The sequence below is a fragment of the Saccopteryx leptura genome, chromosome 6 (assembly GCF_036850995.1).
Source record: "Saccopteryx leptura isolate mSacLep1 chromosome 6, mSacLep1_pri_phased_curated, whole genome shotgun sequence".
NCBI classification, from domain to species: Eukaryota; Metazoa; Chordata; class Mammalia; order Chiroptera; family Emballonuridae; genus Saccopteryx; species Saccopteryx leptura.
The window spans coordinates 53,669,834-53,682,435 of NC_089508.1; the positions used below are offsets into that span (position 1 = coordinate 53,669,834).

The 12,602-nt window shown below is 48.8% G+C and overlaps 1 protein-coding gene across 2 annotated transcripts in view; it reads left to right on the forward strand.

Annotated features, from left to right (window-relative positions):
* The first annotated feature begins 7,259 nt into the window (after positions 1 to 7,259).
* The window catches only part of IGDCC4 (immunoglobulin superfamily DCC subclass member 4), a 41,290-nt gene continuing 35,947 nt past the window's right edge, over positions 7,260 to 12,602 (forward strand). The window contains exon 1 of one of the 2 annotated variants that reach the window (XR_010746325.1): positions 7,260 to 7,467. Coding sequence is in view for 1 of the 2 variants with exons in the window: in XM_066344481.1 (XP_066200578.1) it covers positions 7,398 to 7,467 (70 nt within the window). In the remaining variant the exon portion in view is untranslated. The remainder of the gene's footprint in view (positions 7,468 to 12,602) is intronic. The other variant, XM_066344481.1, reaches the window with a different exon arrangement.

Genomic DNA, 12,602 nt, shown 5'->3' on the forward strand with positions numbered 1-12,602 from the left:
GAGCCTCGGCTGCGGGAGGGGAAGAGAGAGACAGAGAGGAAGGAGAGGGGGAGGGGTGGAGAAGCAGATGGGCGCTTCTCCTGTGTGCCCTAGCCGGGAATCGAACCCGGGACTCCTGCACGCCAGGCCAACGCTCTACCACTGCTAAATCATTTTTATTCATGCAGAAATGCAGAACATTCTGTTTTACCGAGTTAATAATTTTTCTTCACTAATTCAGTCCCAAACTTGTCAACCTTTCTATTGACTTCCTTTCTGGTTTTCTAAAATTTATTGATTTTAGAGAGAGAAGAAGGACAAGAGAGAGAACTAGAGGGACAGAAACATTAATCTGTTGCTATAAGGGCCCTGACTGAGGATCGAACTAGCAACCTTTGCAGATAGGTCGGTGCTCTAACCAACCAAGCTATCTGGCCAGGGCTATCTTTTTTCTGTTTTGTTTATTACTACTATCTCCAGTGGGGGGTTTTCTGCAATATATTCTCACTGCCAACATACAACATTTTAGATATTTAATGAGTGAAGTTGGTTTTGACTGGCTAGTCTGAGAACATTGCCACCATTTATAGTGTTGATTCTTTACGGAAGTGTGTTTTGTTAAGTGTACTGTAGGCATGACCACCTGTATGATGCCCCCGTTTCTGCCCTCAAGGAGCTTCCGGTGTTATCTGAGACTCAACACTGAAACAAATAAATGACGTACGTAAATGAAGAAATTGCCATCCAGGCAGAAACAATCCAGCGCCTACTGGACAGAATGGATAGATGGGTAAGGACTAGACGGTCACCTTGAAGGAACTGGGATTTGAGTTGAGCTGTAAGGGATTAATATATGTTTGTTTTATTGTGGTAAAATATACATAACACAAAATTTATCATTTTAACCATGTTTAAGTGGACAGTTCAGGGGCATTAAGTAAACTCACACTGTTGTACAACCGTCACCACTATTTCCAGAACTTCTTCGTCATCCCAAACCGAAGAGTGTATGTATTATTTTTCTTCTCAGTTACATTTACTATTTCTAATTACAAAAACAATCTGTCTCTAGATAATCTGGGAAAAACATAGAAAAGCACAAAGAAGAAAATTTAAATATCCCATAATTCCACAAATTGGTCAGCAATTTAATGATCAGGAAGAGGTGGAGAGGCATCCCAGGGTGAGAGGGGACCCAACCCACCGACCGGCCCACGGGGTTTGAGCCAAGACGCAGTGTGAGGGGTAGTTTTGAATATGAAGGCTCTGAAGATATAATCTTATCTATTTTTGTGTATTCCGTAAGAGAGGATGAATGGGAAAGAGAGTGCAAGTTGTAATAGTGAACCTGGTACACTAAGGACTCCAGTGGTTGTTCTGGTTATCTAGTACAAACCACCCCAAATGTCATGGTGTAAAACAACAACAACCATTTGCTATTTCTACTGCCTCTCACAGTGCTGGGGGTTAACTGGGCTCAGGGTCTCCAATGTGGTCAGAGTCAGACAGCGGCTGGGCTGGACACTGGGAAGGTGGCACTTACACACTTGGCTCCGTGGCTAAAACAGCTGGGACTTCCCCAGCGTTATGCCTATCTCCATGTGGTCTCCTCCCTGGGTCTCTCTAGTATGGCAGCTTCAAGGTGGCCAGACTTCTTGCATGGCAGCTCAGGGCTCCAAAGGCACATGTCCTCCAGAGAAAGCCAGGTGGGCGCCGTGTCCTCTTTTATGACAAACATAGGAAGCCATGCAGCACCACCTTCCCCACATCCTATCCTTTGGAAATGGATCACTAAGGCCAGCCTGTACAAAAGGAGGGGAGGCAGACTCTACTTGTTGACAGGAGGAGTGTCAAAGAACTTGTACACATATATTTAAACCACCACCCTGGTGGATTCTGCTGTCTTTTCTAGAATGATATGGTGCTACATAGATTGCTGGTCCTACAGAGCAAGTGGTCCATAAATTCTTGATTTAGAGTCACAGAGCCTTCCAAGATCTTTTTTTTTAAAATTATTTATTTATTTATTCATTTTTAGAGAGGACAGAGAGAGGGAGAGAGAGAGACAGAGAGAGAGAGAGAAGGGGGGGAGGGGGGGGAGGAGCTGGAAACATCAACTCCCATATGTGCCTTGACCAGGCAAGCCCAGGGTTTCGAACCGGCGACCTCAGCATTTCCAGGTCGACGTTTTATCCACTGCACCACCACAGGTCTTTGGAGGCGCCTTCCAAGATCTTAGAGCTTACTCAGGCAAGTGCGTCCCAACATTTTTGGATATCCAAACCCCTTTCACAGTAATATGCTCTCTTGAGAACTCCCTTAGTGATTTAAAACTTTCATCATTTTTTGCATGAAGGAGTAACTTTTTAAAAAACATTCATTGCCCTGGCTGGATAGCTCACTTGGTTGGAGTATCATTCTGATATGCAAAGGTTGCAGGTTTGGTCTCCAGTCAGGACACATACAGAAACAGATTGATCTTTCTGTCTCTCTCTCTCTCTCTCTCTCTCTCTCTCTCTCTTCCCTCCCCCCTTCCTTTCTCTCTGAAATCAATAAATAATTTTTTTTTTTTTTTTAAATAAAAAACATTCATTAAGGCCCTGGCCAGATAGGTCATTTGGTTAGAGCATTGTCCAGATATGCAAAGGTTGTGGGTTCAATTCCCAGTCAGGGCACATACAGAAAGAGATCGATGTTTCTGTCTACTGTCTCTCTCCCTCCCTCTCTCTCTCAAATTAATTAAAAAATTTTTTTTAAAAGAATTTTATATGTTAAAAAAAATTCATTGGGATCTTACTATATGCTGTGCACTGTGCAAGATGCCAGGAAAACAAGAGTGAGCAAGATACACACGGTACCTGCCCCAAGGAGCTCACTGTCCAGCCAGACAATTTACTAAAGAATATTGTGCACCTGATCAGGCGTTGGCGCAGTGGATAGAGCATCGGACCGGGATGCAGAGGACCCAGGTTCAAAACCCTGAGGTTGCAGGCTTGAGCGTGGGCTCACCAGCTTGAGTATAGGGTCACTGGATTGAGTATGGAATCACAGACATGACCCCAAGGTCGCTGGCTTGAGCAAGGGGTCACTGGCTCAGCTGGAGGTCCCCCCAATCCTACCAAGGCACATATGAGGAAGCAATCAATAAATAACTAAGGTGCCACAACTATGAGTTGATGCTTCTCATCTCTCTCCCTTCCTGTCTGTCCATCCTGTCTGTCCCTCTCTTTCTCTTCCACTAAAAACAAACAAACAAAAAAGCCCTCCTCCCCATTTAAGAGATGCGTGCTAAGTTTTTTTCTTTTAACTTTTCTGGTGACTGTGAGAGAAAGAGAAGGCATCAACCCATCGCTCCACTCAGTGGTTCCACCTAGCTGTGTACTCATTGATTGCTTCTTGAATTTGGGCCACCCAGCCAGGGCCTATGAGTGCTGATTTTAAATTAATTGAAAAAAAAAACCAAACACAATTGTCAACAAACAAAACTATATATCAAATTTGAAGACCAAATATACATTGAAATTTAACCACAGCATCAAAAAATAGACAAAAGTTGCTTTCCCCATGGCCAGATAGCTTGGCTGGTTGGAGCATCATCCTGTTAAAGGTTGCTGGGTTGCTGGTTGCTGGTTTGAATCCCCGTCAGGGCACATACAGAAACAAACGATGTTTCTCTCTCTCTCTCTCCCTTCTTCTCTCTCTAAAATCATAAATAAAAAATTTTTAAATGTTTTCATGATATGGTTCCATTATGTGCTACAATAAAAATAAATAAATTTTTTAAGTTTTCTTTCTGAAATGTGAAATAAAAGAATTTATACTTATTGGGAAGTACCTCTCCACAAATAACATTGTAGATACAATAAGTGTACCTTTCTCATAAACAAAAAACCAAATTAGATTGAATTATCACTAGATTTTATTTTTTTAAACATTGGCTTTTGAGTTTTTAGTGACTGCTTTTGATTAGAAGACAATAACACTCTTTTCCATCAAAAATTGAGGCAAATTTGCAAAATTATCATTTTCTCCTTAGCATCAGATTTTTGTAGTCTAGCCATCAGTGCCCTTATACTTCCTGTCACGTATTTCTCATGGTCTAATAAGGCTATAAATTAAACAATATATACAAAACTAAAATGGAAAATAATTTAAGCTGTTTAATATACAAGCCATGCCAGTGGCTAATGATGTTTACCTCAGCATGTTCATTGGCCCCACATGGCCCTCTATACACATGAATACCCCATACAATTTGGAGGCGTTCCATGGTACTATTTGAAAGGGGAAAATAATAGAGTATTTTATGGACTGATTTAAAAAGAAAGAAATCAGTAAATTTCATTGCAGCATTATTTATAATAGCCAACATTGTGAAGCAGCCCAAGTATCCTTCAGTAGATGAGTGGATAAAAAAGCTGTGGTACATTTACACAATGAAATATTACTCAGCTGGGAAAAAAAAAAAAAGAAATCTTACCTTTTGCAAAAGCATGGATAGACCTGGAGAGCATTATGCTAAGGAATTAAACCAGTCAGAAGAAGACAACTACCATATGATTTCACTTATCTGTGGAATCTAATGAACAAAATAAACTAACAAAATAGAAACAGGCTCAAAATGGACTGACAGCTGTCAGAGGGGTTGAGGGACTGGGTATGGATTCCTCTCTCACCCTTGTCATCCTTCCTGCCCAGTTCACACCTCTTACATATGCTTACACTGGATTCAGGTGTTTGTTTTCTCCAGAGGCTTTCCCTGCCTCCCCCACCTCACCTCTCACATCTGGCTAGGGTGACTCCCCGGCTCCTCCTGTCCCATCACAGCTTGTAGCAGCTGCCTTTCTACTTGTCTGTTTCCCTCACTAGACCCAGTGCCATGCAGGCAAGAACCATGTGCCCCACTGTGTTCTCAGTGCCCAGAGCAGGCCTGACTCACAACAGGTGGCCCGGGAATATCTGTATAGTTCATTATTGGCTCTGCCCTTTCTGGAAACTTCCTGTGCTCTCACACCACAGGGTCTTTGCAGAGGTTGTTTCTTCCCTTCACCCCCTTGGGTTCTACCCTCCTTAAATTGTCAAGACCCAGGTCAAACATCTACAACAATCAACAGTTCTGTGAAGACTTCTTCTTCAAACACCCATCACTACGCCCTCCTTCTCTTACTCCTGTCCTCCCTACTACCCCTCATGCCACTTAGGACACTATTGTCCCTGTGCGTAGTGACTTATATCTTTTATCCTGGCCATTGGCACCCACACAGTGCCAGTACTGGTCTAGCTGCTTAGAATTCAGCAGTGAACCTAACAAACAAAAATCCCAGTCCTCATGAAGCCCACATTCTGGTTGGGGGGACAGACTATAATAAGTGAGTAAAATGTAGAGCATGTTAGAAAGAAGTGATAGGGAGAGTCTGGGAAATTGTGAGGACAGGAGAGGTGGGGGGACAGAGTTTCAGACTTGCCCAAGCTGGGCAAAGGTCTAGAAGCAGGAAGGAGGGGGCTGGTCAAGATTAAGTTACAGCCAGGAGGCTAGTGCAGCTGGAGAGGTGGTGAGCAAAGGGGACGTTGTGGGAGGTGAGATCAGAGAGATATAACAGGCCTTCAGATCAGACAGACCTTCGAGTCATAATAAGGACTTTGGCTTTTGCTCTGAGCTAGGAGGCCCTGCCTGGTAGGTTTTGAGGAAAGAAGTGACACAGTCTCATTCACATTTTAACAGAATCACTTTCGATGTTGTATTAAGAAAAGACTGAAGGGAGACAAGGACAGAAACAAGGAGACCCATGAGGAGGCAACTGCAACAATTCAGGTGAGAGGTGCTTGGATCAAGGTAGTAGTAGGAAGATAGAGCTTGAAAGTGAAGGGTCAAGGATGACTTCAATGTTTTTGACCTGAGTGAGCAACAGGAAGGATGGAGCTGCTAGGAACAAAGTGGGAGGAAACTGGGGTAGGTGCAGGTTTAATAAGGAAAATCGGAGCTCAATTTTGGACATGTTATATTTGAGATGCCTATTAGACAAGCCAATGAAAACGTTGAGCAGGTAGCTGGATAAGCCTGGGGTTCAGGGGAGATGGTCTAACCTGGAGGTATAAATTTAGGCATCTTCAGTATAAAGATGTCACTTAAAGACTTGATAACCAGATAACATCACTAAAAGAAGCAAGTGGGAGTGATTGGCTAAGTCAAATGCTGCTGATGGGCCTGGCAATGAATGAATAAATGCCAGATCCCATTAGATCTGTAAAGTACAGGTCATTATTAAGGGTTAACTAGCAACAGATGGGCAAGGCACTAACCTGGTATGGAGACCAAATAGCTCTAAGTCATTGGAACACTGGAAGCACAGGGAATAAAGCACCACAGCATCTTGGTCTTGGAAGGGACCTTAAATAGGTCATTTAATCTGTTTCCAACCCTAGCCTGAAGATTGAGTCCCTGGCTTTAGAACAAGGAATATTTGTGGGATACTGAAGCAACCAGTCTGGGTAGGATAGAGAAGTCACGGTTGAAGAATGAGTGGGAAATGACCTTCTGGAGTCGGAAAACTAAGGTTCTGGTCCCGCTCCTTGGCCTCATGTCCTTAGGCAAGGCAAGTCTTCACCTCCTCCAGCCTCAGTTTTCCTATGTGCAAAATGAAAGCAATCAAACCTTCCTTGTTCCTTTCAGGATTGCAGAGACTGCTGAATGTGTCTGGGCTCAGGGTTGAGATTTTAAATGCCCTTCCTGGGTTGGCTATTGAAAGAGCAGGGGAAGGAGGCCAAGAGAAGCCCTCAGCTTGTAATGGTAATGGAAATGGGGGTAAGGAGGGAACTGTTATGTCCTCAGTGGATTTGTTGGCACAGCGTGTGGAGAAGCTAACTGGGATTCAGGACAGAACCTGGGCTGGAATGGACTGGGCTCCAAAGGCAAGATGGGGACAGCAGGCCAGAGACCCAGGCCTTGACTCTGCCTCCATTTAGCCTGGAACCGAGATTGTGGAGACCCTGAGGCAGCAACAGGGAAAAGAAACAGAGACATCAAAGCAGAGAGACCGGTGAACCCTGAGACAGGAGAAACTAAGAAGCAGACCCAGAAACAAGAGGCCCAACAGGGGCCCAAGGCTACCGGGAGAGGCCAGGCACTGGGGTGCAGACCCCAGCAAGGCAAAGCCCAGCACGGTGCAGGGTCGCGGGGCCTGGGCGACCGCACTCATTAGACGCGCCCCCCTCGGTGGTTCGTCCAAGATGGCGATGGAGGGGCGGGCGAGGCGGCCGCAGCCCCGGCCCCCGCGCCGGCCCCCGCTCGGTCCCGGGCCCCCGAGGCCGCGCCCCCCGCCCGCGGCGCCGCGCCTCCCCGGGCCACTGACGCCCGGCGCGCCCTCCCTCGGCGGCGGCAGCGGAGGCGCGGGGCGGTGGCGGCGGCCCGGCCCGGCCCCATGGCGCTGGGGGACGCTGGCTGCGGTGGCGGGCTCATCGCGCTGACCTTCTGCCTGCTGGCCGCGCGCGGTAAGGGCGGGCGCTGCGGCCGGCCCGTTCGGCTGCGGGGTCTCTGTGCCCCCGCGCCCGGGGTTGCGTGGAGCTGTGGGGCTGGTGTGCGTCCTGGGTCCGGAGCGAGTATCAGGTCCGTGGGGCGCGGGCTGGGCGTCCAGGTCCCTGTGATGCCTGCTTTTGGGGGTCTGGGAGCCGCGACCAGGGGCGTTTGGAGCTCTTGTCCGCAGGGGGTGTGTGTCCTTGGTTTTCGGAGTCCAGAGTGAGTGAGTGAATGAGTGAGTGAGTGAGTGAGTGAGTGTGCGCGCGCGCTTGCAGAGGGTGGGGAAGGGGCTCTGCGGGCATACGTGTCCGCAATGCGTGCCATGGTCTCGGCGTGGCATCGCGGGGCTGTGGCTGCGGTGTTGGTGTTGGTGACTTGCGCGAAGCGGGCTCTGCCTTGCTCGCGCGTGTCTCAGGGTTAAGAGTGTGAAAGAGAAGGACTGGGGTGTGTGTGTGTCTGCACCTCCATTTGTGTCCAGACCGTACCGTGTGTGATTGTGTTTATGGAGCTGAGCTAATATTTGGCCTTGGCTTTTGGGGAGTGTCCTTGCCGGTGGGGGTTGGGGGGACAGAGCAGAAGATTTCTGATTGACTAGGGTTAGTGGTGGTAAAACATTCAACTTTGCCCAGTGGGTGTGGCCCCTGGGGCTGGAGTATTTGTGTATGGGGTGTTGCTACCCCAAACCCGTGGTCTGGAGTGGACAGAAGAAAAGGGCAGGAAACCAGTTGCTTTTGTGGACGTATCTAATACTCGTTCTCGGGATGGGACGCTTGTCACTCCTGCCCCACCCCCCAGGGACAGATCAGGGAAGCGTGGACGAGGTCAGCAAGGCCTCCTTCAACCCCCCATCTCAGTTCGGGATTGGGGTTTAAGTCAGAGTTGTCCACGCTGGAGAAAGAACTGGGGATGGGGTGACGGAGTCCCGAGTCTCCATGCCTAGGGCTCCCTCTTGCGCCCCCAGCTATCTCACTTTCTGTCCTGTGTGCGTTTGGGGGGCGACCCAGGGGGAAGGCAGATAGTAGGGCTGGGAGGGGGATGGGCTGCCCGCTTTTGTTTGCCCAGTTCTTTCCTTCCCTGTGGAGGGGAGAGCTGAGGATCTGTCCGGGGCGAGTTGGGGAGGGACTTGGAGGTGGGGGTGGGGAGGGGGATTTCTCTCCAGCTGCTGCGGCTTTCCAGAGAGACTCAGCCAGGCCACGTGGGAGGGAGCAGGGATGGCGAAGGGAGAAGCCTGGCCGGCCCCAGGCCGATCTCCAGAAAACCCAATCAGCGGGAGTGGGAAAGTGCCGGGAACTGCTGGGACCACTGTCTCCCTATAAGGACACGCCCCTTTCTAGGCTGACTGCCCACCTGGCTGGAGGCCGCCTGGGGGCAGGGTCCGAGGCTGGCCCAGGGGTGTGGAGTGCTCGGGGTTGTCAGGTGAAGAGGGCAGGAATAGGCAGACAAATGTCTGCCCTCCTGGAACCCAGGAGATTAAGGAATAGTTGTGCCCAGTGTCTTTGGCTTTTCCAAGAGCTTCCCAACAAAGCTGAACCAAGGCTGGGAAGTGCACTGGAGCATTATGATTACTGGTGGGGCCTCTGGCAAGGGGCTCAGTTAGCCTCAGAGACCTGGTCTCTGTCTGCTCCGAGTGCACAGGCAGTGGCAGGGACAGATCTGGGGCTCCCTTGACAGTAGTGTGTGTATTTAACACAACTACTCCACCAGACTTCCATCCCAAAACCTTTGCTGTGCAAAACTGAGCAGGTCTGGGACACTCCTATAGAGTTCTGACTAGCCACAGTGATCTGGACCAAGGTCATTCATTCATTCAACAAATATTTACTGAGTACTTTTTTCTTTTTGGCTAGCATGTGCTTGGTGCCTAGAATATAGTAAATAAGGAGGTAGACCTGGTCACTGGTGCAAAGCTTCCAGTCCAGGTGGGGCAGACCTGACAGATACTCTGGAAAGGTCAGGAAACGTTTCCTTCAGGAAGCAATGAATAATGGAGCTCAATGCAGAGCCTGAGTTAACCCTGGAGGTGAGTAATGATGGGGAAAGTTTTCCAGAGAGAACAGCATGTGCAAATGCTCAGAGGTGACTTAATTTAGACCACTGAATGAAGTTAGACCTGGCTGAGTTTAGAGCACAAGGGGTGAGAGTGGAGCAGGTAGGGAAAGGTTGGGATGAGGGGGCATGGAATGTCAAAGGAGAAGGGGGCTGGGCCTGGACCCAGCTCATGAAGGGCCTTGTAAGCCCTGCCAAGGCTTCTGAGGCCCTAAAAGCCCTTGGTGGGTTTCAACTCAGCCTTGCATCAGATCGCTCCAGCCAGTGTGGAGAATCAATTGGGCAGGGCTGAGGCAGGAGCTTCAGCTTCTTGGGAGGCTGTCATAGTAATCCAGAAGAAGATGGTGGTAACTAGCATAGTAGCAGTTGGGGTAGCCACAGAGCTGGGTTCTAGAGATATTTAGGAAGTAGAATCAGTAGAATTTGAAAATAAATCGAGTTTTTAGGGGGTAAGGGAGAGGGATATAAAAAATAATAGACACTTCAGTAATCTCAGCATGGCAGAACGAAGGGTTGGTGTTGGGGTCAGGACAGTGACTGCCTCTCTCCCTCTCCCAACACTTTCCCTGAGTCAGACATCAGGAACTGGGGAGACATTTTGTAGAAAGGGGGTTGGTGCTGGAATGCTTTGTATGCTCTTTTCATGACATGCAAGAAGTTGGGCTCTCTCCCTTTCACCCAATCAGAATTTGGGGGGTGGGGAAGCCAGAAGTCATAATAGAAGGCCTCTAAGAACATGAAAACTACTTTCTTCTCTCCTAAACACTCCCGCCTCCCATTCCTTTCTCAGTCTGGAGGCTCAGAGGCCAACCTCACCCAGTTGAAGTGTTGGGGTGGCTTTCTCTGACCCTATCTTGTGGTTTAGGAACCAGGTGAAATGCACTTTCTCTTAATGGTAAATCTTATCCAGGAGTTACCTAAACCTTCTTTAGTCTTGTTTGTACTTTCCTGGCCCAATTAACAATACATAATCTATAAATTAGCATTTCCTTTCTTTTCTCCTCAAAGTACCTCTTTCAAGTTGTGATCTCACAAAGCATCCTCAAACTTAGAAATAATTTTAGCCTGAACTTATTTTACAGATGAGAAAACTGAGTGACTTTCCCAAAGTTGCATGGATAGAGACTGAGTTGGGGTTGCAACCAGTCTCCTGGCTCTTCGAGCAGCCAGATTTTCCCTGGATTTGGTACACACATACCCAAGTTCAGTCTCTCCGTACCACCTCCCCCTCACATCAGAAGTTATCAGCTATGGGCTTGGCCCCTTCAGTTGGTGTGTCTGGGCTCCAGAATCCACCCTCCTCCATCCATTCCCCCCCCCCCACTGCCTCCTGTTCAGCCTCCACTGTTTCTGAGGTACAGCAACCAGACTGACACAGAATTCCAGATGCAGAACAGATGTCATTGCCAGGCCTGCCTGGGGGCTCCCAGCTCCCTGGGGTGGGGGGGGGGAGAGAAGTAAGAGCAGCTCTGATGGGGGAGGACCCCGGCCCCAGCCTGGTCAGAGAGGGATGATGGGAACTGCAGGAGAAGGAAAACCAGACAGAGGATGTTCTGGGCCTGACATGCAGAGAAATGGAATCCTTATCTTCAGAGCTCACCGGCTGCCAGCTCGTACTTTCTCGCTGCCGAGGCTGAGGCATCCTTTGAATTTGAGGGGTTGTGCAGTCATAGGGGTCAGGGAAGCAGAGGCTCAAGAAGCTTTCTGGTACAAGCTGGGGCAGAGACAAGACTTCTGGATGGTTCAATAAGGGCTCATTACTTTGTCACAGAGTTTAGAGGACAGAGCTTTGGCAAGTGGGTAGAATATACAGGGAGGAAAACGTGGGCCCAGGAGGAAGACAGTTTTCATCATACAAGCTATAGAGCAGAGCAGGTGAGGCAGTGAGCTCCCTAGTCCTGGTAATGTTTAAGTACAGAGTTTCTTTCAGTGTGTTTGCTGTTCTGTCTCTGTGCTTTTAAAGCATTTGTTAGGTGCCTCATAGAAAGCAAGGCAGTTTTCACATATATTATTCACATCATCTCCAGCCCTGAAGGGAGTTCCTTTGATTTTTACAGATAAGGAAATTGAGACTTGGGAAAGCATGAGGGCCTCTGTGTCGTATCTTTTTTTTTTTTTTTTTTGCGCATTTTTCCAAAGCTGGAAATGGGGAGGCAGTCAGACAGACTCTCGCATGTGCCTGACTGGGATCCACCCGGCATGCCCACCAGGGGGCGATGCTCTGCCCATCTGGGGCGTTGCTCTGTTACAACCAGAGCCATTCTAGCGCCTGAGGCAGAGGCCACAGAGCCATCCTCAGTGCCCGGGCCAACTTTGCTCCAGTAGAGCCTTGGCTGCGGGAGGGGAAGAGAGAGACAGAGAGGAAGGAGAGGGGAAGGGGTGGAGAAGCAGATAGGCGCTTCTCCTGTATGCCCTGGCTGGGAATCGAACCCGGGACTCCTGCACGCCAGGCCGATGCTCTACCACTGAGCTAACCGGCCAGGGCCTGTGTCATATCTTTTTAAGTGTGTCCTGCATGTGCACTCGTGCTTAAGGAATATTTACCGAACACCTAATATGTGCCAGGCACTATTTCAGGGACCTGGGAATTTAGAAAGCTGACTAGGACATAATCTTGAGTTTGGGGCCTAGTTGAGGGGAAAGGCAAATAAAAAATCTAGAGTAATAACTGCAATGATCAGAGTGCCCAGGGGCCTTTAGGACAGAAAAAGGAGAGGTGTCTAAATCAGACCCTGGATGGCATAGCTGTTGTAGGGAGAGGGAGCAGCGTGAGGAGCACGTGGAAGGGCAGCACACTTCCAGAGAACCGGAAGTGGTTTGTTCTGGTGGGGCCGAAGGTCCCAGGGAATGGAGGTGGGCAGCTAGCTGAGTGTGGCTTTGCTGTCAAGTCTGCTGAAGGGAGTTCTCCGGCCTTGGCTTTCCTTGTGTCCAGGCAACCATCCCAAGCTCTCCTTCCAGCTGTTAGTGGGAGGGCCTTAGTGTGCAGTTACGGAGGTGGGGGGGGAGCAGAAAGGGAGGTTTCTGGAAAAAATTGACTCGTGTCTCCTGGGAAAGGAGAGTGGTG